This window comes from Drosophila ficusphila, unplaced genomic scaffold (genome assembly GCF_018152265.1).
Source record: "Drosophila ficusphila isolate 14025-0441.05 unplaced genomic scaffold, ASM1815226v1 contig_791, whole genome shotgun sequence".
Lineage (NCBI taxonomy): Eukaryota > Metazoa > Arthropoda > Insecta > Diptera > Drosophilidae > Drosophila > Drosophila ficusphila.
Window position 1 is genome coordinate 22,102,957 of NW_025064737.1, and position 27,382 is coordinate 22,130,338.

General features: G+C 44.1%; 7 protein-coding genes across 10 annotated transcripts; 2 read left to right on the forward strand and 5 right to left on the reverse strand.

The window, feature by feature from the left end:
* Nucleotides 1-165: 165 nt before the first annotated feature.
* On the forward strand, nt 166-3,081 carry LOC108086582 (bromodomain-containing protein 8). The gene has a single exon (XM_017183538.1). The coding sequence runs from the start codon at nt 226-228 to the stop codon at nt 2,869-2,871; it is 2,646 nt and encodes an 881-aa protein (XP_017039027.1). The 5' UTR covers nt 166-225; the 3' UTR covers nt 2,872-3,081.
* LOC108086583 lies at nt 3,063-5,825 on the reverse strand. Of its 2 annotated transcripts, none has more exons than XM_017183540.2 (3): nt 5,793-5,825; nt 3,952-4,600; nt 3,063-3,732 (listed from the first exon to the last, which is right to left on the reverse strand). In XM_017183540.2, exons 2-3 carry the CDS (start codon nt 4,401-4,403, stop codon nt 3,063-3,065), a joined length of 1,122 nt encoding a protein of 373 aa, XP_017039029.1. In that variant the 5' UTR covers nt 4,404-4,600; nt 5,793-5,825. The 2 variants fall into 2 exon arrangements, with proteins under 2 accessions (XP_017039029.1, XP_017039028.1); XM_017183539.2 differs by lacking the exon at nt 5,793-5,825 and adding an exon at nt 5,000-5,562.
* Nucleotides 5,826-5,959: 134 nt separating this feature from the next.
* Nucleotides 5,960-11,299, forward strand: LOC108086560 (ubiquitin carboxyl-terminal hydrolase 1). The gene is given in 6 exon segments (XM_017183513.2): nt 5,960-6,338; nt 7,062-7,604; nt 7,810-8,340; nt 8,343-8,817; nt 8,889-9,528; nt 9,586-11,299. Coding segments are annotated over 5 exon segments (3,279 nt in total). The 5' UTR covers nt 5,960-6,338; nt 7,062-7,072; the 3' UTR covers nt 10,687-11,299.
* Nucleotides 11,300-11,773: 474 nt separating this feature from the next.
* LOC108086511 (aminopeptidase N-like) lies at nt 11,774-15,157 on the reverse strand. The gene is made up of 6 exons (XM_043208974.1): nt 14,694-15,157; nt 14,483-14,638; nt 13,570-14,427; nt 12,961-13,510; nt 12,385-12,908; nt 11,774-12,328 (listed from the first exon to the last, which is right to left on the reverse strand). Exons 1-6 carry the CDS (start codon nt 15,155-15,157, stop codon nt 12,100-12,102), a joined length of 2,781 nt encoding a protein of 926 aa, XP_043064909.1. The 3' UTR covers nt 11,774-12,099.
* A 623-nt stretch (nt 15,158-15,780) lies between these two features.
* On the reverse strand, nt 15,781-18,890 carry LOC122320729 (aminopeptidase N-like). The gene is made up of 6 exons (XM_043208973.1): nt 18,427-18,890; nt 18,216-18,371; nt 17,303-18,160; nt 16,694-17,243; nt 16,123-16,646; nt 15,781-16,066 (listed from the first exon to the last, which is right to left on the reverse strand). Exons 1-6 carry the CDS (start codon nt 18,888-18,890, stop codon nt 15,838-15,840), a joined length of 2,781 nt encoding a protein of 926 aa, XP_043064908.1. The 3' UTR covers nt 15,781-15,837.
* A 465-nt stretch (nt 18,891-19,355) lies between these two features.
* On the reverse strand, nt 19,356-23,065 carry LOC108086598 (aminopeptidase Ey-like). 2 transcript variants are annotated; one of them, XM_017183569.2, is made up of 7 exons: nt 22,874-22,919; nt 22,025-22,496; nt 21,810-21,965; nt 20,886-21,743; nt 20,279-20,828; nt 19,698-20,218; nt 19,356-19,631 (listed from the first exon to the last, which is right to left on the reverse strand). In XM_017183569.2, the coding sequence occupies exons 2-7, from the start codon at nt 22,486-22,488 to the stop codon at nt 19,412-19,414; spliced, it is 2,769 nt and encodes a 922-aa protein (XP_017039058.1). In that variant the 5' UTR covers nt 22,489-22,496; nt 22,874-22,919; the 3' UTR covers nt 19,356-19,411. The 2 variants fall into 2 exon arrangements, with proteins under 2 accessions (XP_017039058.1, XP_017039057.1); XM_017183568.2 differs by lacking the exon at nt 22,874-22,919 and adding an exon at nt 23,032-23,065 and having other exon boundaries at nt 19,357-19,631.
* A 228-nt stretch (nt 23,066-23,293) lies between these two features.
* On the reverse strand, nt 23,294-27,365 carry LOC108086566 (aminopeptidase N-like). 2 transcript variants are annotated; one of them, XM_017183523.2, is made up of 7 exons: nt 27,126-27,365; nt 25,991-26,472; nt 25,776-25,931; nt 24,841-25,698; nt 24,231-24,780; nt 23,642-24,162; nt 23,294-23,584 (listed from the first exon to the last, which is right to left on the reverse strand). In XM_017183523.2, the coding sequence occupies exons 2-7, from the start codon at nt 26,458-26,460 to the stop codon at nt 23,341-23,343; spliced, it is 2,799 nt and encodes a 932-aa protein (XP_017039012.1). In that variant the 5' UTR covers nt 26,461-26,472; nt 27,126-27,365; the 3' UTR covers nt 23,294-23,340. The 2 variants fall into 2 exon arrangements, with proteins under 2 accessions (XP_017039012.1, XP_043064890.1); XM_043208955.1 differs by lacking the exon at nt 27,126-27,365 and adding an exon at nt 27,042-27,111.
* Nucleotides 27,366-27,382: the final 17 nt, after the last annotated feature.

Here is a 27,382-nt window from a genome sequence, read left to right on the forward strand (position 1 = left end):
ACATAATATGTATGTCGCCCACATGTTTCTGAAATTCGATGACAGTATTTGAATATATAAAGTAATTTTAATATTTTAATTATTTAATCGTAACAAGTTTTAATTTAAACAAAAACGTGAAGTAAGATCGTGACACGACACTCACATGGCTGATACTTGCCCATCTCTAGCGTACAGTGCCATCACCAGCTCGTTTCAGCAATTGTTTGCATTAATTGCAATAAAATGTCTGCTGGAGTACAAGAGCGCCTGCAACTTAGCCGGACTCCCCTAGACACCTGGTCGAAGCGGGAGCAGCTCATCCTGGCTTCAGCTGTATCCTGTAGCGGCGACCAGAACTGGATCACGGTGAGCCGCACGCTGAAAACGATCTGCGGCGGCAATGGCAACGGAGGTGGTCACAACAATCGACCGGCGGATTGGTTTTCCCAGAAGAACTGTGCCGTCCAGTACGGAAATCTTCTCGAAAGCGTGGAAGCCACTAAGCGAAAGAAACGCAGTAGCGAAAGCAGTGCCGGAGTATCCTCGCCGGCCACGGTGGAAACGCCAACGGAATTACTGCTTCGCCGGCTGACAGAGGAGCGCCAGGCGGAAATAAAGGCCCAGATGCGCCAGGATCAGGAGACCTACCGCCGCATTCAGCGCGAGATTGATTCCCTGCAATCGGATGCAGTAACCGAACAGGAACTGCAGGCCATGTGGCTGGAAATCGAGAAGGAGCAGGAAACACGGCGCATCGAGGAGATGAAGCTGGAGAACCGCATGCGGGAGCGGGAGCAGCGCAAGAAGGAGTTGGCGGGCAACTGGCGGAACAGCAGTCCCGCTGCAAGGCGTTCCAATCAAGCCGCGGACACTACATCTGTGGATATGGATGTGGAGGACATAAACAGCAGTGGTAATGGTGGCAAACAGCAAACGGGTCCATCCCCTTTGCTCACATCCCTGCTTAAATCCCCCACGGGCAACGCTCCTGCTAATCCAATTTCAGGAGGAGGAGCACCGGCCACAGGAACTGGCAGTGTGGCTAGAGCCACAGCACCCACCATCACTTCCCTACTGACCAGCGGTGGCAGTTCAGCCGTTTCCAATCAACCAGCCATTACCATGAAGAGCCCCACGGATGCGGCTTTTATGTCCCGACCAATAAGCGGTCCCCCAGCCACTGAAGCGTTGGCGCCAACTACGCCCACTCTCGAACGGAGTCCCTCTCAGGCGGCTCCTACCCTTTCCATGCTGTTGGAGAAGAATAAGGCTGCTGCCAAAGCCCACGAAGGTGGCAGCCTAATAAAATCCGAGGGTTCAGGAAGTCAGGAACAAACACTAGTGGATGATACTGCTTCAGCGAATACTGGAACCGCAGATTCCGATGAGGCCGATCAGTTACTTGCAGTATTTCCAAACATAGACGAAATCATCGATGACATCGACATCGACATGGCTAGCGTCATTGATGATGAGATTCTAAAGGAAGTGGATGACGTGGTGGCCTCGCCTACGAACGATAAAGCCGAAGTCATTGACTTTGAGGACAAGTTGGATGCGCTGAAGCGGGAGCAAAGCAAGAGTTCACCAGTCAGCGACAAACCGAAATCGGTGGAATTGGTGATTGGATCCAGTGATGACTCAAATGATAATATTCCCCTGGCTGATGTGGTTTCCCAGGCAAGCAAGGATCGCGGACAATCTGGAGGAGAATCAACCAGAGGCACCGAGGATGCAGAGTCTGAACCTTTGGCCAGCGAGGTGGCGGTGGAAGAGATTGGTGAGACCATTACAATTATCAGCACATCCAGTGAGGACACTGCCAATTCGCCACCCACAAAAATTGAGGAGGAAGAGTTAGCTGAATCTCTGCCAAAGAAGGAGGAATCGAAGGATGTGAAAGCCGAACAAGAAAGTAGCATGGAAAGCAAAGATGCAGCTGTAGAAACCACAGTAAAACCGGAACCTCTTGGTAATCAGGAGTCTGGAGAAGCAAAAGTCAAAGTGATCAAGGAAGAGACTGAAAAGCCTTCGTCATTGGAGGAGAAGGTGGCCACTCCTGTAACTCCTGCACCCGCACCTGTACCGCCCTCTATGCACGATACCGATGAGGAGTCGTCCTCGTTGACGGACAGCAGCAAACAGGATGAGCAACCGAAGAGTGCAAAGGCCAAGCCAGCAGTATCAAAGTTGGTTCTAGATGATTCCAAATCGGAGATAGAGCTAAGTGGAACTCCGCAACCTCCCTCGGCGCCAGCTCGTACTCCACTCCTGCGCAAACTCCCACATCGGGATCGATCGGAAAGTCCAATGGTTGACGATGATGCCACAACGGCCAGCGACCATTCCACGGCAAGATCGACCCGACGCAGATGTTCCTCCACGCCCGTAATCGACAGTGTCCCAAACTCACCGGCATCCAGTGAACACACCGATGACCGGCGGGAAACGCGAGCCGCCTCCAAGAAGCTTTTCCTGTCCATTTATGCCACCTTGCTGGAGAGCAAGCACGCAGCTCCCTTTAAGCGTCCGTTTCACGACGAGCACGCTCAGCGGCATTCGGATCTTTGCCTTCGGCCAATGGATTTCCCCACCATTAAACGGAACATCGACTCGGGACTCATTCGCAGTTTGAGCGAGCTGCACAGGGATGTTCTGCTGATGGGCCACAACATTTTGGTGGCCTACAAACCACACACAAATCAACACAAGACGGCGCGCTTATTCGTGCAGGACTGTCAGGCGATCAAGGAGTTCTCACAAATGTCGGATCCGCCGGTTGCTGGGATCCCTGTCACGCCGGTGGGCAACACGGGAAGTTCTCGAGCGGAGAAATTAGTTGGAAGCAAGGCGAGAAGCGGCTCCCGAAAGAGTCAAAGGCACCATTAGACTTAAATCACTTAATTAACTTAAAGATGGGACAAGGTTAGGTATAAATGCCCTTTTAGGATGTCACTGTGGAATATATTCCTCTCAGAGCACAATTATGAAATATTTTTTATATCTGATCCATCAACCCAAAAAAACATTTGATTTTGATACTTTATAACTTTATCACAAACTACCATCAACAATAAACATCAATCGAAGAAAATGAGATTCTGTAAGCGTCGTGATCTGGACGAGTGGCAGATGGAGCGTCTATGGGGGCAGTAGAATTTCTTCAAGCACCTCGAGAGTCGCAGGTCGCATTGGCAGAGACGGGCGGCGCAAGAATCTGGTCCACCAAATTCTCCGTGGTCCACAGCGCAGAGCGGCTTTCCTCGATAGCACTTCCACACGTAGGGCACAAAGTATTCCAGATAAGAGATGCAGTTGCTTTGGCCGTAACACTTGTCATGGAGGCGACAACAGCGATCGATTCCGTCAGCAGGGACTCCATGGCCACCGAACCCACAATAACATCCGTAGCCCTTGTAGATCAGCGGATCACAGCCCGTGGAGCACTTGATCATTGAGTACAGTCGGGTTACGTCCCTCTTTCCTCGATCTCCGTTTGGAGGGAGTTCCTTCTCCCAGTTGCTATCGTTATTGAAGCTCCACTTCATGGAGTAACCGAAGGGATCGTTTACCCTTGCTATGTAGACATTTTGTCCGTTCATCAGGTCCTCCACTTCCGCGGGTCTACCAGTTGTGGATGCTATAACACGAATGTCCGTCACTCGGCCATCGAATTGGTGGTTCTTGATGTCCAAGTGAATCTCTTCGTGTGGATATGAATTGGGTAAGCTAATCGGCGGATTAATGTCCCTGTGGATCAACTTGAAGCGTAAACATTAGGTTGCTTTTTACAAGAATGGTTATCTACATACATCTATGTACATTCATTATACATTGCATGTATACATTAATTTTACTAATGGTCTAATAAGAATTTTAAATATATTCTTATTGAGTGGCTGATTTAATCTTATAGAATCTTTAGCATATTGACCTATTTGTGAATATATTCTGTTAACTCTTACTCACTTGTGGTTCTGCTCCAGCCAGGGAACTGGAGGCTGCAGCTCCCCCGTCCAGCCCTCCAGGCCCATCAGATGCCACTCCAGTTGCGGTGCGATGACCAGACTGGTCTTCACACTCGTTTCCGGCGCAATTGTCGTGAATGAATCGATGGCCGAGGGCAACTGGGTGACATTGGGAAAGATCGGTTTCGCAAAATCGGATCGCTGCATTGTTAACAGTTCGAAATTCTCCCCACCGCCGATCGATTTTCTGGGCATTTTGAAGACAAACGAGGGATTCGCACTGCGCATGCTTGCCCCATACATTTCCGGTATTATGTGATTCACTAGCTCCGTGTCATTGGTGACGCCTCTGAAGGCGCTCCTAATGTCTTCAATCACCGTGACATTTGCCACAGCATTTGCCCGGCAATTGAGCTGCGTGGCGGCCACTACTAGCCCCATTATCCACAACATGTTCGAATCCAGGAACTGACGCTGACGCTGACGTTGATTCGTTGGACACCAGTCCACACCTCCGATCCGATGCGAACCGCTCGCCTCGACTGGCTATCGAAAATTGAAGCTGGCTTCGCTGGGGAAATGCGGTAGTTGGGTTGTTGGTAGTTGGAGTTTGTGTTGGCCGACAGCGCCAAGTACACCGGTATAAATGGCTAAAAAGCGTGTTAATAGCAAAGCAGCAGTTGAAAACGAACAGTAAGAGCAGTGAAAACAACAACAATAATAACAATGACCAGGCGGACAATTTTGGCAGATTTGGTGCAAATACACTCAACAAATTTTACACATAGAACAATTTGTTTATAGTTGTACCAATCGCAAACCTGTTAAAAGCAGCAACAGTTCAACAAAAACATGTTAAGAACAGCATAAACATTCAAACTGCCTAATATTTTAATAAATATAAAATAAGAAGCGCTGATTAATGTTTGTAATATTCTCTCTGTGTGGGCCATAAAAATATACTTATAAATCATTAAAGGTGGTAAGGGGCTGGTGGGTGGTCAAAACGGTGGCACAAATTCGAAGCCACTTGATGCGTGGTCACTTACCCAAATTCCAGTTTGAGAGTTAAGGCGAAGGTCGAGCCCTAGAAGACATGGAACCCGATGCAGTCGTAAGCAGTTCATGGTCAACTTTTAGAGGGCTTTAATTGTAACAATTTAGACTGCGTGACTTGGCTGCTTTCCCAGCTGCGAAATTGTGTGTGCAAAACAAAACTGACAATCGAGATAAAATATATCCAGCCGTGTGCATGGAGATTATATAGTCGTGCGCGTAGTTAAGCCAACTTAACAACCGCCGACTGGCAATTGCACAGCGGTAATTTATAGTGGCCGCCTACTGGTTACGTTACCCCACTCGGTGGGTTTTGGTGGTCCAGTGGCTTAGTGGTTCAGTGGCTCAGTGCGCTCGAAAGGAAAAGCAAAAGTAAACAAGTCAATTGCACTTGTAAGCACTTGGATCACATTTAGAGTTTAATTTGTACTGCTATTGTTAGTGGATTTGGGTACGCTAATCACCGGCCCACGCCGTTGCTTCTTTATGCATATTTATGAGCGCACAAAGCTAATTATCACCTTCCCATAATAGAAGTGCATAATATTTAAATTATGTTGATCAACAGCGGAGTCTAGTCTGTTACCGCGCCCTTTTTATGTCTTTTTTACATCTTTAGAAATTGTACATATATTTCTCTAGATATGATGCATATAAATATTATGTGAAAGATTGAAATTAAGAAAAATCCAAATAAGAAAGTAAAGGTTCACAAAATATGCCAAAACTTTGCTGAACACAAACTGATATCATTTAATTTTTTAAATTATTAAATAACTCAATCACTTGTAACTTATCAACAAATATTGCAACACATTTCCCGGTTTTAAGAAGGCCAATTTCATATAAACTAAAATTCAAAAAGGTATTCGATTTGCATTATTCGATTGCTGAGCTTTGCGTGACTACCGATAACGGGCCATCGCTAGCACGACAGCCATCGATTATTTCTCTTGCATCCCTAGTCGTCCGCTCCAATATCCGCGCATAATTTCACTCAGCAAACTAAATAAAATACCCCAGCTAAATCGGGACTAAACTGACCCGAATCAGCTGCACATTGGCCGCCATTAAAACTTAAAGACGAAAGTGTGATAAATGGCCAGAAACCGGGCAGCTGTGCGTTAGGAAAAAGTGAAAAGTGCTGTTAACACAGCGAGTAAAGTGTGTGCGTGTGTGAGTGCGGCAGTGCGTATGTGTGTGCGTGTCTTACGTTGCAAACAAAATTTCTTTACAATTTTTGCATTTGATCGGCGGCTGAAGCGGCGTTCTATAACTTTTACCCCGATCCGAGAAGCGCAGCATTGCCCTCAAATGTTGCTCCCCCGACATGTGAGTGTTCTAATTGGAGGCCAGAGCTCAGTGAATCTAATTAACCGACTTTAACCCATAGCCGTGCATAAATTATCGCCATAATTATAACTGTTTACCTAGTGCGATTTTTGGGGTACGATTTTGATGTACTGAAAGTTGGTCGGGTTTTACAAATCAGTCGTCCGTATTTCCCAGTGACCTTCAATCGAGCAGCAACAAAATCAATAGTAATATAGTTTACGTTGCATTCGCTACCGACCACCCACCACCCCTTTGCGTTTTTACATAATTATGGCCAAGTTCACGGGTTCATGTCTATATCTGTCCAATTGGTTTTTGATTGGCTGCAGTAGCGAGCGTGGGATTATGACATTAAATTACTTGATTGGATGACACCGCATGTGATCGGGACAAAAGGTGGACCCACCGAAAATAAATCTGGAAAAAACAGCTGACCGAGGTTGAATTAAAAAGCTTTGCGGAGCAAGCTTTGAAAGTTATTAGCTGGAGAAGATGGCACAGATATACTGATACTATATTCCCTTTTGAACTTCGGTATTTACCTGACAATGAATCACTATTTCGTTTCCCACATGTGTAGATTAGTAAATTGATTATAATCAATCGGGCCCCTTATCGTTGGAACCTGTTGTGATTGTAGTCATTGCTCACTTGCTCTTCACTTTCATATAGTAACTGCTGCAACATGTCAGTTATTAACAATGAATTTTTCTTTTCAAGGATAATGAAAGATGCACGAATATGACGTAAATGAGCGAAAAGAGGAACCAGCCAGTCTTCCACCCACACAAAACGAGACCAGCAACACAATCAGCAACAGGCAGGATCAAAAGCAAGAGGAGGATCAGCCAACACAGCAGCAAGACCTGCAGGACACACCAAGCAACTACAGCGATCCCGCTCAGGATCAGTCAAACCAGGAGCACAATCAACCAAACCAGCCCCTGCAGGATCATTCAAACCGGAAGCAGCAAGACCTCTTGCAGACTCCCATCCTTTATCCTCGGGTAGTTTTCGATCAGGAGCCTTCCAGCCAGGATATTTTACCTCAGGACATCCCAAAGGGTTCACCAGTAAAGAAGCGACAGCGTCGCGTTTATGTTGCTGACTCGTTGCGGTGCTCCAGTTTACGTTCACGTCGAGAATCAGCGACCAAGGATCCCGTTGAAGTCGTCCTAAAACAGCCGGAAGTAACTCCAGCACCAGCATCTATCCAGGCGCCTTCACCCACGCCCACAGATTCCTCCGATTGCATACCCGCAGGTAGGTAGGATCTCGAACTGAATGAGAATCGCTAGCCAAATATTACTGTTGCCAAGTTGAAGATCAGTACACACAAACAACAAATATTGTGATTAGCTTGGCTATAAAATTACATAATAACGATAAGGAAAAAGATTAAAATAATCTCTTGTATATACGTAAACAGTTTTTGCGAAACTGCTAATTATGATCATCTTTCTTGTAGACCTCTTTAAGCCGGAGTTTTGGAACCGAATTGAGGAGGCGCAGGAGCCAAAGCTCGCTGGCAAAAAGCGACGCGCTGCCGGGGGATCGAAACGGACGCGGGTCAACAAGCTTCTGAGAGAGATCGAGATCCATTCGCCGGAAACGGCGGCCGCAATTGCGGCAGCGCAGGCGGAACTCAACGCTGCAGGAAACTCGGGTCAGAGGGCCAGCCGCAAAAGGACCACCACAATGTCGCTGTACGATCGTCGGTTCCAGACGACCACCGATGAGCGTCGCGTGGCTAACGGATACGGAGGCAATGGAGCGCGATCGGGCTCCGGATCGGCATCCAACGAGATAGAGTCCCAAGAGCTGCAGAGTCATCAGTATTACGGGCCCAACGGGGGCAGCAATACCACGGGATCGGGAGCGGGCTTAAACGGCAGTGCTGCGGCCCTCAATCACGCTCCTTCGATGGGCACGCTCTGCAACATTGGCAACAGTTGCTACTTGAACTCGGTGGTATACACCCTACGCTTCGCGCCACACTTTTGCACAGTCTGCACCACTTAATTCAGGATCTGAATGTGGTGCAGCAGACCATTGTGCGGCAGCAAACGGCCAAGTCGGCGTCGTTGGGCCGCAATGTAAGTGCCGCCCAGTTGGAACATGCACGCAGCTGGAGCAGCAAGGATCTGGCCACCAGTACGGATCAGTACAGCGGCCTCAACGGCGGAGTGAATAGCGGAAGCGGTAGCAGCAGTTCCAGCAAGTCAAGTCATCAGTCGGTAACCGAAAAACTTCACGAGCTGTATAACAACCTGCACGGCAACGAGATGGCCGACTCCACGGAGCCCTACCACGCGGATACGCTGCTGCACGCCATCCAGGATGTGAATGCCACTTTCGAGGGCAACCAGCAGCAAGACGCGCACGAGTTTCTCATGTGTGTGCTCAATTGCATCCGCGAAACAAATCAATCCCTTATCAAGGCCATCGGCGAGTGTCCCGAAGTCATTGCAAATGGGTAAGTGGTGTCTACAAAATTAAAAGTTGTATTTGAACAGTGTTAAATATGTATTTTCGTTATCTTTGCAGCTACATAGCCAATCCAGATGAGGTTGAGACCGGAGAGTCCCAGGATCGCACTGATTCCACTGCCACACAGAACCTGAGTTCTGGCAATGGATCGCTATCAACTAGTCAAACAACCACGACCAAAACGTCGTTCTTCTCTCGCAAATCGAAGAGAAAAGACGAGGTCAAGTCAACTAAGTCGACGCGCGTTCAGTCGCCGCTTAAGGACAACAGTCCAACGGCGGGCGGAATTTCGGGAGCGGGCACGGCTCATGCCACCGCCAACAGCCTGTTTTACCTGAACACAGTTGATCTCAGCGGCGCCAGTAGCACCAGCGGAACTAGTGGCAGTGGCGCTGTTCCCACGAATGTTGCCTTGCCGACTTTACCAGCGCCCCAGGCCACAAAATACTCCAGCGACGATGAGGTGAATTCGGCTACAGCGTTGAAGGACAATATGCGGCTAGAGGATCGGATACGAGAGCTGAATCTGAACTTCTTCAGCTCCGACTTTGAGGGCATTGTGGTGCTAACCACGAAGTGCCTAAGCTGCGAAACGATCACACGGCAAAAGCAGGGCATGCTTGACATTTCTGTGCCAGTGCCGATCTCGGGTTACGACAATACCGATCTGCAGGACAAACCCAGCACCTATATACAGGTAAGCCAGATCAAGGTTGAAAATATTAATATTTTGCTAAAACATTACCCTTTTCAGAACTCTTGTATTACGAAGGAGTATTTTCGCGGGGAGAATAAGTACAGCTGCAACCAGTGTACCGGCTACACCGAGGCCATTCGTTCCATTTCGTACGAGGTGCTGCCACGGTTACTGGTCATCCAGCTCAATCGGTTTTCCGGCGGCATGGAGAAGGTGAGTACGTACGTGCCCACCAGCTTTACGCTGCCCTGCTTCTGCGCCACCTGCTGTGAACTGAGCGAAGGACACAAGCTGCACGTCTACAAGCTGTACAGCGTGATCACCCACGTGGGAGCCACCCTGACGGTCGGCCACTACATCGCCTACACGTGCTTCTTAGATTTGGCCAGTGACTACGTGAACTGTCCGAAGGATCGAAGGAATACGATGACGGGTTCGCAAACGATGTCTTCGCAAAGCGCGACCTCCAATGAGAACGCAGCTCCCAACAATGGAAGCAGCTCCGTGGCCAGCACTCCAGTCATTGCAGCTGCCTCGGCGTTGGCCTCCTCGGGCAATATTCTAATGAAGAAGATGAAGTTCGGCCGCAGCAAGGCCTCGAGCAGTGGCGATATGAGCAAGAACGTGAAGCAGGTTAATGGGACCAGCAGCAAGAACATCACCAATGGGATCGGAAAGATGAGCATGAACACCACCTGCCAGGGAGTAAACTGCTGTGCCATGAGGCTCTGCTGCACCCAGCAGACGAGCAGCAGCAACTCGGCCAGCTGCAGCGATTTCAGTGAGGAGTCCCTGCAAAACGGCAGCAACAGCAATCTCAGCTTTGGAGGAGCGGGGGGCACATATCCCACGGGCTACGGAAGCACGGGACGCGGTGGTGTGAGAGCCAACTACGCCCACGGAGGCACGGATCCCATTTGGTATATGTGCGACGACGACAAGATCAAGGCCATGACCCAGAGGGAGTTCGAGGAGTTGCTGTCCCCCACTCGCAAGATCACAATAACTCCGTACTTGCTCTTCTACGCACGATTTGATCTCCAGCCGCCGAAGGCGACGCCACCGAAGCCAGGAACATCCTCAACGCCTCCGCCGCCATCGTCGGCACAAAGTTCTTGGTCGAATGATAACGTGCCCAGCTGTTCGCACAAGATTTGAGGTTGTCCCAAGACCCAGAGATCCAATGGCAGGCGTGGAAAGTGAGGACGGATTGTCAAAACGTATATCGGCATACTGATCGGATTGGAGATGTCCGTAGTCTAGAATAATAAGCAAAATAAGAAGTCTGTTTGTTAAACAATGTAATCGTACTAAGCTCTATCGTTTATCTACATGCATAACTATTCATAAACTAACCAGTGGTTTGACTGAGGCCTCAATTCCAACGCCTTAAGGCACCCTTTTCCCAAACTCCGATGATTAAATAAATTTCGTTTGTTTTTTTTTAGCAGCAATCAGTTCAGCCTGTTCAATCGATGCATTTGATTTTGGCATTCTATAATTGTATTCTTATCGTTATTAAATAAAATATACTTACTTACCAAACGCGTCACATTGTAAACACGAATTTAAAACGTTGAGATTGTTTGCTTCATTGAATGTAACTGACATTTGCAAAAACGTTTTCGATATACTCGTACATAAGTTAAAAGCGAAAGCAATAAAATTAACAAACCTTTGATTCAAATTAGTGCATGGCAGAGCAAGCTGGTGTTGTAATGATAGTAATTAATATAAATAGTAATAAATAATCTCCAATATTCTCATAGGACATACGATCCAAGTTGCGACGGCAGCGGCGGTTGATTTTTTCTGTCTGAAAGGCGATGAAGATGAAATCTGTAATAATTACAGCGTCAGTTATACATATAGTAACTGGAATGGTTTATTGTAAACAATGAGCTATACCCATGCAAACACACAAATATATACGAAGTGTTGAATAGTTGTTAAACTCATGAAACACCTCAAATGTGGAATGTAATTGATTGAATCGAAAGTGGCCGACAAACACAGATCAAGCGAACAACTGAGAATTGTTATGAAATTGATTGCATAGTTTATAAAAACGTTTTCATATGACAAGCTGCAAAGGAACTTCATTCACTCACAAATCACACACGATTGTAATATTAATAAATCATTGTAATAAAATTAAAATATCTGTAATAATTGTATTAGCACACAACTTACGCAATATTTTTAGCGGATTAGCCTAGTTTCTCCATGCATTACATGACTCTAGTTTAGTTCAGTTCGATTTATTTTCCAAGAGCGCTGATATAGTGATATTAACATTTACAGAGAAAAGATTTGTGTACATTGTAATGTGTAAAGTTTACATTTAACAATTAAAAATAACATCAACACTGAGCAACAAAAGGAACCGATTCAGCAGTTCAATACGGCACATAAATTTGATTACGGATCGGCTTTGTCAAAGCGCGAACCGTTTGATTCCAATTATATTTATGTTTATTATTGATTAGCATTATAGAACATGCTTAACTAAATATACGAAATATACAACATACACATAATCAGCTGAGACTTAATCAAAACTTATATTTTTTACAGAAACTTTTCAATGGCTCGGGTAAACTGATTTTGTTTTTGCGTCATCCATTGCACGTTGATCAGGGTCATCTCTAAAGTTTGACTAATTGCCTGATCCATATCCTTGAGGTGTTCTTTGGAATTGGCAATAAAGGTTTTGAACTCATTGTAATCTTTTTCTGTATAAATCTGTTTGGCAAGCCACTGCAACATCTCGGACATAATTTCGGGTTGGGAATGGTAGCTGAAAAAAAATGTATTTTTTTTTATTTTTGTTTTTTATTTATAGGCTTTACATACACTTTTGAGATGAGTTCTACGTTGTCCATGAAATATTTCTTGGCCAACAAAAAGCCAACCTCTCTCGCGGCAATTGCCTTGAAGGCGAAAACAGAATCCTGCTTGCGAATTTCCCCATTTCCGTCGAAGATCCTTTCCAGATATCTCTGCAGAAGCCACACCTCCCACGTACAACTTAAGGAATTTAAAAAAGTGAACTTTTCGCTCGCTACATTCGACCTTTGGTATCGCGTCCAAAGGAAATCCCAGTCTTCATCGCTTCCGTGCCGAATGGCATAGCAGTAAATAGTGGCACGAGCACCCAGAGGCACTGGATTCTCCTCGTCGGGATTGGCCTCCGATCGCCAGTTGCTGAAGTACACCAACGACTGGGCCACACAATCGGATACCCGGTACAGGCATGCAATGGGAGCCACCATTATTTTTAACCGGAGCTTATCATGGTTTTGGATCGAAGTTGTATCTGTGTAGTTAATGCCATTCAGGTGTTCATAGATCGGAGTGATCAGCTTTCTTATGAAGCGCTGAAAATATAAGCTTGCAGTCGAGTGTAACTAGATTTATTATAAAACTTACCGTAAAGATGCCAAATTTTGATGTCTGTTGCAAGATGTAAGTAAAATGTTCTAGGTGGTCTAGAACCGAACTCCAGGGAAGGGACTCCCGCTCTCTCTGCAGATAAGCTAGCACTCTAAGCGCGGTTTCGTAGTCCTGCTCTCCTGTCCAGGCGAAATACAGGACATCGGTTATGAGCTGGGCCCTATTAACCACATGAATGCTTTCAAAATCATCGCTGTTCAAAGTTGCGATAAGGAGTTCCCAGTTCCGGGAATCGTAGTTAACTTTATAAGGTGATGCTATTCGGGTGTTGAAGATTATCCACTGATCGGCACCAGGTAGATCCTCAATGGTCTTGGGAAGGCTTTTACCGTCATTGCTGCACTCCATCCACGCCTTGGGAGCCGTGTTGTTGAAGTCCTTTTCCTCCTGGGTGGTGAAGCTCAGTGGGATCCACCAACACTCTTTGTGATCGGTTCTGGATAAGTTGGTATTGAGAAGGTAGCGTTCCTGGCTGAGACTTGCAGTCCTTGTCGTATAGTCACGAGTCACATTAACGATAGGATAGCTTAAAGATAAGGAGTTAAGTAAGATTTCAATTTGTTTGCCCTCCAATTTGAAACTTACCCAGTTTGCAGTATCCAAGAGTCCATGATGGTCTTGATTTCATAATTCTTTGGCAGAATATTATTTTTGTGGGCAACTTGAGTGAGTGAATCCCAAAGATCATCCCGTTCGGCGTTCTTATAAGAGTATTTTTCAAGATACGATTTAAAGCCGGATCGAAATGATTCTTCCCCGAGAAACAAGTGCATCATGCGAAGCACTAATGATCCTTTCTCGTAAGCGATTTCATCGAAGCTTTCAAAAATTTGTGAAACCAATTCAATGGGTCTCGAAATCGGATGACTGCTCTCCAGAGAGTCTTTATTGAAAAACCTAAGCTGATTAGCAAAGATTTTCGGCTCCACTGAACGCCACTCCGGATGGATGTGCTCGATACACAAATTTGACACGAAAGTAGCGAACCCCTCGTTGAGCCAAATATCATTCCACCACTTCATGGTGACCAGATTGCCAAACCACTGGTGGGCCAACTCGTGGGCCACAATATTTGTAATCCTTAATTTGTCTATCTGTGTGGAATGTTCGGGGGAGTACAATAGTGAGGTCTCCTTGTAGGTCACCAGACCCCAGTTCTCCATGGCACCTGCACTAAAATCTGGAATAGCGATTTGATCCATTTTAGGGAGAGGAAACCCAATGCCAAATAACTGCTCGTAGAACATCAGTACTTGGGGTCCGAACTCAGAGGCATAATCACACTGATCGATGGCATTGGGCCTTGCCCAGGTTCTAAAAAGGGGGCCATTGGGCAGAGAAGAGAGCTTGTGTGAGAAATCATTCACTGAATATACCACCAAGTATGTGGACATCGGCAAAGACTCCTGGAACTCTGTCCAGATATAGTCTGGAAGGGTGTCACTGCAGAGATGTTAAAAATAATTGCAGTATTATTTTTTTCAATAGCTTGGCTTACTGTGACTTAGTTTGTTTAAGGGGCATGTTGCTGAGAGCCGTGAACTTCCTGTGGTGACCCAATGTGATCACAAAGGGAGCCTTGTAAGCAGGCTCATCAAAGCAGGGAAATGCCATTCGAGCCGAAGTTGGTTGAAATTGGGTAATAGAGATCCATCTGTAAAAAGAATAAAGAGTACTAACAAAAGTCACCATTTATTAGTATAGCTCACCTCGTCTCGTTGTCCGCAGGATCCACATAGGAACTTCGGTAGTATCCCTCAAGTTGATCTTGTAACTCGGCGGAAAACGATAGACTCAGCTCATAAACATTGCCAGCCAAAAGCTCCTGACAAGTTTTGAGGATATAAAAGTTGTGATTGGGATTCACTTCTGTGGATGCTACGCAGTTGTCCTTTTTTTCTTCCCCGCTAATTTGGCGAAGAGTAGTTTGTGATTCATCGATGTCAAGAGAACTCGAGTGAAGCGTGATGTTGTTGGTATTCTGCAGAGCTTCAATTAGGATTTTAACTGTGCCGCTAAAGCGAAACTCTTCCCGATCCTCCAGATGAGTTAAGATGCTTATGAAATATTTTTGGGGTCGAAGTGCTGTTGGCAGGCGGTAGTAGTCATAGTTGGAATCGGCTGCTGCTAAGTCCTGGCAAAGGGCCGCCAATAATAACAGAATCCAATTCATGCCAAAAGCTGACGAAACAAGATTAAATGAAATAGTCCGACTGCCTTACAAGTTATTTAATCTAATTATAGCCACAAAGGTCACAAACTATTTTGCAAAATGTTCGCATCACGTTTTTACTTGAAAACACTGTTACAATACTTATCAACGGGATTCTTTTTCATTGATTTTTATTATATTTATTTACATTCATTAAAAATAGAAAGCAGCACCTAGTATTACTTACACCTCTGATCGCAACAGGGAACGAAAAACGAATGCGGCAAATTCAACGATCGAACTGAATATAAAGTTTAGAAGCAGATTTTGTTTAGAGGGGAAACCAGAGAGAGATTTGCGGATGCATAAAATATATTGAAGAGCTGATTTCCTGATAATTTAGAAGTTTCTAATAATTTAATCAGCTTAATCAACTATTAATTTTCCGGTGAATACCGGTAGTTCAAGGGTCTTGAACATAGCTAAATCATGGTACAATGGCAACCAAAATTATAACGTTGTTTTTTATTCCACATGATTTCATGATTTTTTGAACATTGACTTTTTTAACAACCCTGGAATCGAGAAAAAGTTTCATAAAATTTATATCATGTATATATGAAGATAGAAAAATCAATATAGAATTAACGAAAAACAAGAAAAGAAGCGGTATTTAAGTTGTTCTTTCGGTACTATTTTTTTTACAGGAACTTTTCAATGGCACTGTTAAACTGATTTTGTTTTTGCGTCATCCATTGCACGTTGATCAGGATCATCTCTAATGTTTGACTAATTGCCTGATCCATATCCTTGAGGTGTTCTTTGGAATTGGCAATAAAGTTTTGAAACTCATTCAAGTCTTTTCGGTTAAATGTCTGAAAGGAAAGCGTCAGCAGCATCTCGGACATCATTTCGGGTTGGCGATAGTAACTGAAAACATTTGTCGATTTGTAATTTTGTGTTCGGGAAACATAAGTTTTACTTACAATTTCGAGATGAATTCTACTTTTTCCATGAAATATTTCTTGGCCAACAAAAAGCCAACCTTTCTCGCGGCAATTGACTGGAAGGCTAAAAGAGAATCCTGCTTGCGAATTTCCCCCTTTCCGTCGAAGATCCTTTCTAGATATCTCTGCAGAAGCCACATCTCCTGCGTACAACTCAAAGCATTCAAAATAGTTTGCTTTACGGTTGCTACATTCGACCTTTGGTATCGCGTCCAAAGGAATTCCCAGTCCTCATCGCTTCCGTGCCGAATGGCAGTGCAGTAAATAGTGTCGCGAGCAGCCAGCGGCACTGGATTGTTCTCGTCGGGATTAGCCTCCGATCGCCAGTTGCTGAAGTACTCCAACGACTGGGCCACACAATCGGATACCTCGGATGGGCAGGCCCAGGCCGCCACCATTATTTTTAAATGGAACCTATCATGGTTTTGGATCGTTGTTGTATCTGTGTAGTTAATGCCATTCAGGTGTTCATAGATTGGAGTGATCAGCTTTCTTATGAAGCGCTGAAAATATATGCTTGCAACAGAACAAAATTTGTTATAAAAGTTACCTTAAAGACGCCAAATTTCGATGTCTGTTGATTGATGGTACTAACACTGTCTAGGTGATTTAGAACCGATCTCCACGGAAGGAGTTCCCGCTCCCTCTGCAGATAAGCTAGCACTCTAAGCGCGGTTTCGTAGTCCTGCTCTCCTGTCCAGGCGAAATACAGGACATCGGTTATGAGCTGGGCCCTATTAACCACATGAATGCTTTCAAAATCATCGCTGTTCAAAGTTGCGATCAGGAGTTCCCAGTTCCGGGAATCGTAGTTAACTTTATAAGGTGATGACAGTCGGGTGTTGAAGATTACCCACTGATCGGCTCCAGGTAGATCCTCAATGGTCTTGGGAAGGCTTTTACCGTCATTACTGCACTCCATCCACGCCTTGGGAGCCGTGTTGTTGAAGTCCTTTTCCTCCTGGGTGGTGAAGCTCAGTGGGATCCACCAACACTCTTTGTGATCGGTTCTGGATAAATTGGTATTGAGAAGGTAGCGTTCCTGGCTGAGACTTGCAGTCCTTGTCGTATAGTCACGAGTCACATTAACGATAGGATAGCTGAAATATGAAAAGCTCATATAGATTGCAATCCTTTTGCCCTCCAGTTTTAAACTTACCCAGTTTGCAGTATCCAAGAGTCCATGATGGCCTTGATTTCATAATCCTTTGGCAAAGCGACATTTTTGTGGGCAGCTTGAGTGAGTGAATCCCAAAGATCATCCCGTTCGGCATTCTTATAAGAGTATTTTTCAAGATACGATTTAAAGCCGGATCGAAATGATTCTTCCCCGAGAAACAAGTGCATCATGCGAAGCACTAATGATCCTTTCTCGTAAGATATCTCATCGAAGATTTCAGTAGTCTCCGAAACCAGTTCAATGGGTCTCGAAATCGGATGACTGCTCTCCAGAGAGTCTGTTTTGAAGATAGTAAGTAAATTTAAATGGGATTCCAGCTCCATTGAATGCCACTCCGGATGGATGCTCTCGATACACAAACTTGCCAAATAAGTAGCAAACCCTTCGTTGAGCCAAAGATCGTTCCACCACTTCATGGTGACCAGATTGCCGAACCATTGGTGGGCCAACTCATGGGCCACAATATTTGTAATCCTTAATTTGTCTATCTGTGTGGAATGTTCGGGGGAGTACAATAGTGAGGTCTCCGTATAGGATACCAGGCCCCAATTCTCCATGGCACCTGCACTAAAATCTGGAATAGCGATTTGATCCATTTTAGGGAGAGGAAACCCAATGCCAAATAACTGCTCGTAGAACATCAGTACTTGGGGTCCGAACTCAGAGGCATAATTACACTGATCGATGGCATTGGGCCTTGCCCAAGTTCTAAAAAGGGGGCCATTGGGCAGCGAAGAGAGCTTGTGTGAGAAATCATTTACTGAGTATACCACCAAGTATGTGGACATCGGCAAAGACTCCTGGAACTCTGTCCAGATATAGTCTGGAAGGGTGTCACTGCAGAGATGTTAAAAATAATTGCAGTATTATTTTTTTCAATAGCTTGGCTTACTGTGACTTAGTTTGTTTAACGGGCATGTTGCTGAGAGCCGTGAACTTCCTGTGGTGACCCAATGTGATCACAAAGGGAGCCTTGTAAGCAGGCTCATCAAAGCAGGGAAATGCCATTCGAGCCGAAGTTGGTTGAAATTGGGTAATAGAGATCCATCTGTAAAAAGAATAAAGAGTACTAACAAAAGTCACCATTTATTAGTATAGCTCACCTCGTCTCGTTGTCCGCAGGATCCACATAGGAACTTCGGTAGTATCCCTCAAGTTGATCTTGTAACTCGGCGGAAAACGATAGACTCAGCTCATAAACATTGCCAGCCAAAAGCTCCTGACAAGTTTTGAGGATATAAAAGTTGTGATTGGGATTCACTTCTGTGGATGCTACACAGTTATCCTTTTTTTCTTCCCCGCTAATTTGGCGAAGAGTAGTTTGTGATTCATCGATGGCAAGAGATCTCGAGTGAAGCGTAATGTTGTTGGTATTCTCCAGAGTTTCAATTAGGATTTTAACTGTGCCGCTAAAGCGAAACTCTTCCCGATCCTCCAGATGAGTTAAGATGCTTAGGTAATATTTTTGGGGTCGAAGAGCTGTCGGCAGGCGGTAGTAGTCATAGTTGGAATCGGCTGCTGCTAAAAGCAGGCCAAGTGTCAGCAACAATAAGAGATGCCAACCCATGTCTGAATCTGACGAAAAAAGATTAAATGAAATAGTACGGCTGCCTTATAAATTATTTAATCTAATTAAAGCCGCAAAGGTCACAAGAAGGTTTATCATTAGTCCTTTTTTTTCAAAATTTCCAAACCACTATTACAACACTTGTGAACAGGATTCTTTGAAACTTTCACTTTCAATGTTATTTATTTAGATTGAAAATAGAAACTAGCAACTAGTATTAGCTTATACCTCTGATCGCAACAGAGAACGAAAAACGAATGCGGCAAATTCAACGATCGAACTGAATATAAAGTTTAGAAGCACATTTTGTTTCGAGGGGGAAAACCTGAGAGAGATTAACTTAGACTCTTTATACGAACACTCAATCTGCGTATTCATAATGTTTAACGATGAGCGCTTTTGCTGATAACTTAGAAGTTTCTAATGAAATAATAAGAATTAAATAAAACTATTATTTTTTTCTAATTATTTTATTTAAAACATTTTGATATTGTTCTCACAAATACACCAAACTATTTTGCTTAGAGATTTTTTTGTAAGGCACTGGAGAAAGGCTCATAATTTCTTTCCTTCCATTGCACATTGGTGAGTATTACTTCCAATGCCCGTTGGACACCCTCCTTCGAATCCTTGAAGGATTCCCGTGAATCTTTGAAAAATTTCTTAAATTCTTCGTAGTCTTTCTGAGTGAATACCTGTAGTTCAAGGGGATCGATGAACTTAGTAAGTTGATGATGGTTGCTAAAAACAGTTAAATCAATTAGTTTATTTGCTTATATTACGTACTCCCAATAACACCGCACTTACAATTTGCTTATATAGATCACATTGTCCATAAAGTACTCTTTTGCTAGCAGGAAACCCACCTCGGTTTTGGCCACCGCCTGGAAGGCCCACCTTGAGTCCTGTTTGCGAATTTCCTCCTTGGGGTCAAAGGTCAGCTCCAGATAACGTTGCAACAGCCACACCTCCCTCGAACAACCCAATGCGGTCAAAATGGTCCTCTTTTCGGCGGCCACATTGGATTTCTTGTACCTCGTCCACAGGAACTCCCAATCCTCTTCGGATCCATGCTTAATGGAGGTGCAGTAAACCGTGTTCCTCACATTGATGGGCACCGGGTTCTTCTCATCGGGATTGGCCTCCGATCTCCAGTTGCGGTAGTATGCCAAAGCCTGGGGCACACAATCGGAAACCTGGTACTGACAGGCCCAGTTGACCACCATTGTCTTCAGAAGAACTTGATCCTGTTGCTGGATCGAACTGAATGTGTCGTTGATGCCGTTCAGGTGTTCGTAGACAGGTGTGATTATCTTTTTTACGTATTTCTAAAAGTAACGAATTAAATTATATAGCGATATCTTTAAAAATTGAAAAGCAAAGCTCACTTTAAAGAAACCGAAGTTGGGTGTCTGTCGAACAATGCGGTTCAGAAGTTTCAGATTGTCCAAGGCTGATTTCCAAGGAAGAAGTTCTCGCTCTCTCTGCAGATAGTTGACCACTCCCAATGCTATCTCGTAATCCTGCTCCCCTGTCCATGCGAAAAACAGGACGTCATCTATTAGTTGAGCTCTATTAATTACGTGAATGCTTCGGAAATCCTCGCTGTTTAAAGTTTCTGTAAGAAGTTTCCAGTTCCTTGCATCGTAGTTGACTTTATACGGTGATGACAGCTGAGTGTTGAAGATTACCCACTGATCGGGTCCAGGAAGATCCTCAATAGTCTTGGGAAGGCTTTTACCCCCGTTGCTGCACTCCATCCACGCCTTGGGAGCCGTGTTGTTGAAGTCCTTTTCCTCCTGGTTGGTGAAGCTCAGAGGGATCCACCAACACTCTTTGTGATCGGTTCTGGATAAATTGGTATTAAGAAGGTAGCGTTCTTGTCTGAGACTTGCAGTCCTAGCCGTATAGTCACGAGTCACATTAACGATAGGATAGCTGAAAGATTGAAATTTTTTTACGATAGCAAACCTCTTCATTTTTGAATATAATTACCCAGTTTGCAGAGTCCACGAGTCCATAATAGTTTTAATATCATAGTTACTTGGCAAAGCACCAGCTTTATGGGCAGCTTCAGTGAGTGACTCCCAAAGATTATCCTGTTCGGCGTTCTTATATGAGTACCTTTCAAGGTAGGACTTCAGACCAGATCGAAATGACTCGTCTCCAAGGAACAGGTGCATCATGCGCAGCACCGATGATCCTTTCTCATACGAGATCTCATCAAAGCTCTCAGTAATTTGGGAAACCATTCCAACTGGCCTCGAAATGGGATGACTGCTCTTCAGGGAATCCTTTCGAAAAATGGCGAGCAGGTTAGACAGCGACTCCAGCTTACCGGAATGCCATTCTGGATGTATGTAATCAACACCTAAGGTAGCCACATATGTGGCGAAACCCTCTTTGAGCCACAGATCAGTCCACCACTTCATGGTGACCAGGTTTCCGAACCACTGGTGGGCCAACTCATGGGCTACCGTGTCTGAAAGTTCCTGTTTGTCCTTCAATGAGGAGAATTCAGCTGAGTAAAGAAGATCAGTTTCTCGATAAGTCACCAGACCCCAGTTCTCCATGGCACCAATTTTAAAGTCTGGGAGAGCGATCTGATCCACTTTCGGAAGCGGAAACCTTATTCCGAATAGTTCTTCGTAGTACTTGAGAACCTTGGGTCCAAACTCAGCGGCATAGTCGCACTGATCGATGGCATTGGGTCTTGACCAGGTCCTGAATAGAGTGCCATTCGGCAGAGTGGAAGGCTTGTGTGAGAAATCATTCACTGAATATGCCACTAGGTAGGTGGACATTGGCAAAGATTCCTGAAATTCGGTCCATATGTAATCGGGAAGTGACTCACTGTAAAGAGGTTAGAATACTTATTCAAATTGATTTCAAATTTAGTTAGGAGGAATTTCTGCTTACTGGGACTTTGTTTCCTTCACTGGCATATTGCTGAGAGCCGTGAACTTCCTGTGATGACCCAATGTTATCGCAAAGGGAGCCTTGTAACCAGGCTCATCAAAGCAGGGGAATGCCAATCGAGCCGAAGCCGGTTCAAAATGAGTAATGGCGATCCATCTGCAACAATATCGTTGAATAGTAAGTCAAGGTAACGAGTCGTTTAATCCAATTATTACTTTGTCACATTAGCCACGGGATCTGTGTAAGAACTTCGGTAGTAGCCCTCCAATTGTTTATTTAACTCGGCAGAAAAAATCAATTTCAGCTCGTAGACATGACCTGCCAGAAGCTGTTGGCAAGTGTTCAGAATGTAAAAGTCGTGGTTGGGATTCACCTCCGTTGAGGTTACGCAGTTATCAATCGTTCCATTTCCGCTAATTTGGCGAAGAGTTGTCTGCGATTCGTCGATGGTCAAATCCTTCGAATGAAGGGTTATGTTATTTGTGTCCTGAAGGGCTTCAATTAGTATCTTCACACTGCCGCTAAAGCGAAATTCCTTGGGATTTTCCAAATGAGTAAGAATACGTAGGTTATACTTTTGTGGTCGAAGTGCCGTCGGCAGGCGATAATAATTATAGTTCAAATCAGCATTCGCTAAATATAGACTAAGAAGCACCACAAATAATAGCAACCACTTCATGTTCGATGCTGTTGGTAAACAAACAAGTTATAATACAAAATTAGAAGAATAAATACACCATTGTTTAAAAATTGATTGATTTTGAGTTACATTATTTGAATTATTGTTATAATTAATAGTTCTTATCCAGGGGCGGACGCAGAAAAAATTTTGGGGGGGTCCGATCGAAAAATTTTTGTTGTTTGGGGGGTCCGATCAAAAATTTGTTCCTTTGGGGGGGTCCGACCAAAAAAAATTTTAGTTTTTATGGTTGAAAAGCCGTGTGCTGTAAAATGTGAAAATTTGAAAAAGTCTGAGATTTTGGGGGGTCCGGACCCCCGGACACCCCCCTGCGTCCGCCCCTGTTCTTATCAAAAGCAAAAACCTGTGAACATTTAATACGAACTTAAATGACAAAAGATCACCGCACTTTTTTTTTTTTTAATAACAACTCACAACGCGTATTTTAATCTAATTTATGGTATGGTGAGCGATTTATTAATGATTTATATACTAAATACACGAAAAAAACTAGTAAGAACAACACGGAGTAATTATTTTTACCTCTGAACAGAATAAACTCTGTCGACCGAATGCGGCTATTTTTATGACCGAGACGAGTATATATATAATATATGTATGGATTTTTCAAGCTCATCTCATCATTGAAGAGAGAAAAAGAGAGAATGACTCAGATTATTCGAGTTTATATTTAAAATCTCTAAAACGATTAAGCGCCCATAAATTAATAAGACGCTGCTGTTCTCTTTTACTCTTTTTATTTTTGAATAAAAGAAATAAATATCTTTCTACACACTTATAATACTATAGTATTAAGAAGTTTATTAGGGAAATAACATTTATAACTACAATCTACAATCTAACTATCTGCAAATGTTGCTGGATGGAGCGGGAAAACTGGTCATAGTTTCGGTCCACCCACTGGACATTGGTGAGCATCGTTTCCAGGGTTTGTTTAACCCCCTGTTGAATGTCCTTTAGCAGATGTCTCGAATTGTTGACGAAGGCCCTGAAGCCATTCAGATCCCTTAAGGTAATAACCTGTTCCGAAAATGTTCCGAAAAGTTTGGAAATGCTCTTGACTTGCGGATGGTAACTGAAGCGAAAATTGTCCTGTTAATCTTATAACTTCTCTCAAACTGAGTAAACTTACTATCTATAGATGGAGTCTATATTATCCATTAGGTATTTTTTGGCTAGCAGATGGCCAACTTGTCCAAGAGCTACAGCATGGAAGGCTTGTACAGAATCCTGTTTACGAATCGCACCTTTCTCATCGAAGGCCCTTTCCAGATAACGCTGCAAGATCCAAACTTCCCTCGAACAACCCAGCGTACTTAAGATTGTCCGTTTCTCGGAGCCCACATTCGATTGCTCGTACCGATTCCACAGGAAGTCCCAATCCTCTTCAGTGCCGTACCTAATGGCAGCACAATAAACCGTGGAACGCAAGTTGATTGGAATGGGGTTTATCTCGTCGGGATTGGGCTCCCTTCTCCACCTGCGGAAGTAGGACTTCGCCCGGGTAACACAATCGGAAACATGGTACTGGCACGCCGAGTTGACCACCAGCGTTTTTAGCAGAACCTGATCCTGATCCTGGATTGAACTGAATGTGTCGTTCAGGCCATCGAAGTGTTTGTAAAGCGGGGTAAGCAGCTTATTCATATAGGTCTGGAAAAGTTGCATAATAAATAACATTAAAGGGTTAAAAACAATAGGGAAAAGTATATAAAACCCACTTTAAAGTATCCAAAGTTTGATGTCTGCCGAAGAATGCGATTTAACACTCTTATATTATCAAAGGCTGATCTCCAAGGAATTAACTCTCGTTCCCTCTGCAAATAATCGGTCAATTTCAGTGCGATTTCGTAGTCCTGCTCTCCTGTCCAGGCGAGGTACAGGATGTCATCTACAAGTTGGGCTCTATTTATCACGTGGATGCTCCGGAAGTCCTCGCTGTTCAAGGTCGCAATCAAAAGGTTCCAGTTTCGGGCATCGTAGTTGACCCTGCAAAACGACGAGAGTTGGGTGTTGAAGATCACCCACTGATCGGGTCCTGGAAGGTCCTGAATGGTCTTGGGTAGTCTCTCTCCATTTCTGCTGCACTCCATCCAATCCTTGGGAGCTGTGCTAATAAAGTCCAGCTCCGCCTGTGAGGTATAGCTCAAAGGCAACCACCAACAACCAGCGCGGTATTCCTTAGGTAGTTGACTGTTTCTTAAGTAGCGTTCCTGGCTGAGCTCCGCGGTTCTTGACTTGTAATCACGGCTTACATTAAGTAAGGGATACCTAAAAGAAAGAAATAATAAATAACCTCAGTTATCGTAACAAACTATACCAATAACTCACCCGGTTTGCAAAGTCCACGAATCCATGATGGTCTTGATTTCGTAATTCCTAGGCAGAGCGCCATGTTTGTGTGCAGCTTGAGTTAGGGCTTCCCAAAGATTATCCTGTTCCGCGTTCTTATAGGAAAACCTTTCCAAATACGATTTCAAGCCGGATCTGAATGACTCCTCTCCCAGGAACAAGTGCATCATGCGCAGCACCGAAGATCCCTTTTGGTAAGAGATCGAATCGAAACTCTCCTCCATCTCCGACACCTTGTGAATGGGCCTCGATATGGGGTGACTGCTCACCAGAGCATCCACACTAAAGGAGCCCCTCAGAACGGCCAAGGAGCTCTTGTCCTTCGAGTGCCATTCGGGATGGATGTCCTCGACACCCAAGGTGGCCACATAAGTGGCGAATCCCTCGTTGAGCCACAGATCGGTCCACCACTTCATGGTCACCAGATTGCCGAACCACTGGTGGGCCAACTCGTGGGCAATTACATTTGCGAGTTCCTGCTTGTCCACCAGAGAGGAGTGGCCGGCCAAGAAGAGCAAATTGGTCTCCCTGTAGGTCACCAGTCCCCAGTTCTCCATGGCACCCGCATTGAAGTCCGGAAGTGCAATTTGATCGAGCTTCGGCAGTGGGAACTTGGTGCCGAATAGCTGCTCGTAGAATTTCAGTACTTTGGGTCCAAACTCTGCCGCAAAATCGCACTGATCGATGGCATTCGGTCTGGCCCAAGTCCTGAAATGAGTGCCATTCGGCAGAGTGGAAGACTTGTGGGAGAAGCTGTTCACAGAGTAGGCCACTAGGTAGGTGGACATCGGCACTGATTCCTCGAACTCGCACCATACGTAGTGGGGATGGATTTCACTGCAAGGGTAGAAAAAATATTACATTAAATATAATAATTTTTTTTATTGTAATCTGAGTTTTTTAAGGGAACTTACTGTGGCTTTATTTCCTTTACCGGCATATTGCTAAGACCCGTGTAGTTCTTATGATAACCCAATGTGATCACAAAGGGTGCCTTATACCCGGGTTCATCGAAGCAGGGAAAGGCTTTTCGGGCTGCAGCAGGCTCAAATTGGGTAACTGATAACCAACTGAAACGTAATTAGGAATATTACTTAGATGTATGATAACATAAACATTGAATTCCCACCGTGTTAAATTAGCCACGGGATCCGTGTAAGAGGTGCGGTAATATCCATCCAGTTGTCTATTCAATTCAGCAGAAAAGGTTAGGCTCAGCTTGTAGATATTACCAGCCACCAGCTCATTGCAAGTGTGCAGGATAAGGAAGTCGTAGGAGGGATTAACCGAGGTCGAGGTTACGCAGTTGTCCTTCTTATCAACACCTCTGATATGGCGAAGCCTAATCTGAGGCTCGTGAATATAGAGATTCTTCGAGTGGAGCGTTATGTTCCTGGTGTTCTCCAGCGCCTCAATTATGATGTTCACATTGCCCGAAAAGCTTAGGTTCTTTGGATTTTCTAAAGTTGTTAGTATACGCAAATAATACTTCTGTGGTCGTAAAGCAGCCGGCAGCCGATAATAGTTATAGTTGGTAATATAATTGGCCGAGGCTGAAACCAGGCCAATTGCTAGTAAACAAAACAGAAAGCACTTCATAGCCGAATCATTCTGAAAGCAAAAGTAGGTAAAAGTTATAGTAACAAACAAAAGCGTAAAAATAAATTAGTCAAGCATGTTACGAGTATTTTCAATAAAATCTGTCGGGGACTTCTAAAACAAACTGAGACGTAACATCTTAATAACATTTGCTTTGTAAGCTTCTAGTTTTTATAGAGATCCATGAATCACAAAGATGTAGCTTTCATTAACAAACATTTTCATTCAATTGGCTTATCGATAAATCACTATCAGAAAGTGAAATCTGAACTCTTGAACTCCATCCCGATTATTGTATATTGTGTTGTTGATAGGAAATGTAAATAAACTAATCGTTTTTGTTTATAAATTTTTTTAATTCAATAGAAACTAACCAATTTTTTTTTTTTTTTTATCGAAATTGTTTTTGTATTACAGCTAATAGTTGTAATTGTTCACAACAGGCTGTAATTAAAAATTTCATCTATTGCCAAGTTTTGGATGAAAGTTCAGTTCCTTCGAGACACCAAACGTGTTTTCTTTAAGTGCACTGGTATCACTTTAAGGTACTTTTGAAACTTGTTTAGGATGTGCTAACTTACTATGTGACTTCTAGCACTTTGTTTGTTTAAGAACAATAAAAATAAAAATAAAACCAGCACTTAATGCGGTACAAGTTAACTCACCAGAGCGCGGTGACCAAATGCGAATAGTTCGACGATCGAACCGAGCTTACAAGTTCCGAAGAGCACTTTTTTCAGAGAGGCGTCAAAGCGAAATTAACTCGGAAAATTGAGAGCGCAATGAGTCGTTATCATTTTATAAACCAAGCGGGGCTTACCCGGCGTATACGCAACTATCAATAGATAAGTATTCAAACGTGAAGAAACAATATTTCACATATACTTTTATTTGAAGTATTTTTAAGTGCATACTTAGGCAT

Excerpts from the sequence above, each read along its gene's own strand:
- LOC108086511 (XM_043208974.1), bottom strand. The coding sequence starts at position 15,157 with ATGAATTGGATTCTGTTATTATTGGCGGCCCTTTGCCAGGACTTAGCA. Across the intron at positions 13,511-13,569 it reads TCTTGGATACTGCAAACTGG|CTATCCTATCGTTAATGTGA; the intron begins GTAAGTTTCAAA and ends CTTATCTTTAAG. Across the intron at positions 12,909-12,960 it reads CAAAATTTGGCATCTTTACG|CGCTTCATAAGAAAGCTGAT; the intron begins GTAAGTTTTATA and ends TTATATTTTCAG.
- LOC108086566 (XM_017183523.2), bottom strand. The coding sequence starts at position 26,460 with ATGAAGTGCTTTCTGTTTTGTTTACTAGCAATTGGCCTGGTTTCAGCC. Across the intron at positions 25,932-25,990 it reads CCCGTGGCTAATTTAACACG|TTGGTTATCAGTTACCCAAT; the intron begins GTGGGAATTCAA and ends ATTACGTTTCAG. Across the intron at positions 24,163-24,230 it reads CAAACTTTGGATACTTTAAA|ACCTATATGAATAAGCTGCT; the intron begins GTGGGTTTTATA and ends CAACTTTTCCAG.
- LOC108086598 (XM_017183569.2), bottom strand. The coding sequence starts at position 22,488 with ATGAAGTGGTTGCTATTATTTGTGGTGCTTCTTAGTCTATATTTAGCG. Across the intron at positions 20,829-20,885 it reads TCGTGGACTCTGCAAACTGG|CTATCCTATCGTTAATGTGA; the intron begins GTAATTATATTC and ends TCAATCTTTCAG. Across the intron at positions 20,219-20,278 it reads CCAACTTCGGTTTCTTTAAA|AAATACGTAAAAAAGATAAT; the intron begins GTGAGCTTTGCT and ends CGTTACTTTTAG.
- LOC122320729 (XM_043208973.1), bottom strand. The coding sequence starts at position 18,890 with ATGGGTTGGCATCTCTTATTGTTGCTGACACTTGGCCTGCTTTTAGCA. Across the intron at positions 18,161-18,215 it reads GTTAAACAAACTAAGTCACA|TGACACCCTTCCAGACTATA; the intron begins GTAAGCCAAGCT and ends ACATCTCTGCAG. Across the intron at positions 16,067-16,122 it reads GTAGAATTCATCTCGAAATT|TTACTATCGCCAACCCGAAA; the intron begins GTAAGTAAAACT and ends AAATGTTTTCAG.
- LOC108086583 (XM_017183540.2), bottom strand. The coding sequence starts at position 4,403 with ATGTTGTGGATAATGGGGCTAGTAGTGGCCGCCACGCAGCTCAATTGC. Across the intron at positions 3,733-3,951 it reads TGGCTGGAGCAGAACCACAA|GGACATTAATCCGCCGATTA; the intron begins GTGAGTAAGAGT and ends GTTGATCCACAG.
- LOC108086582 (XM_017183538.1), top strand. The coding sequence starts at position 226 with ATGTCTGCTGGAGTACAAGAGCGCCTGCAACTTAGCCGGACTCCCCTA.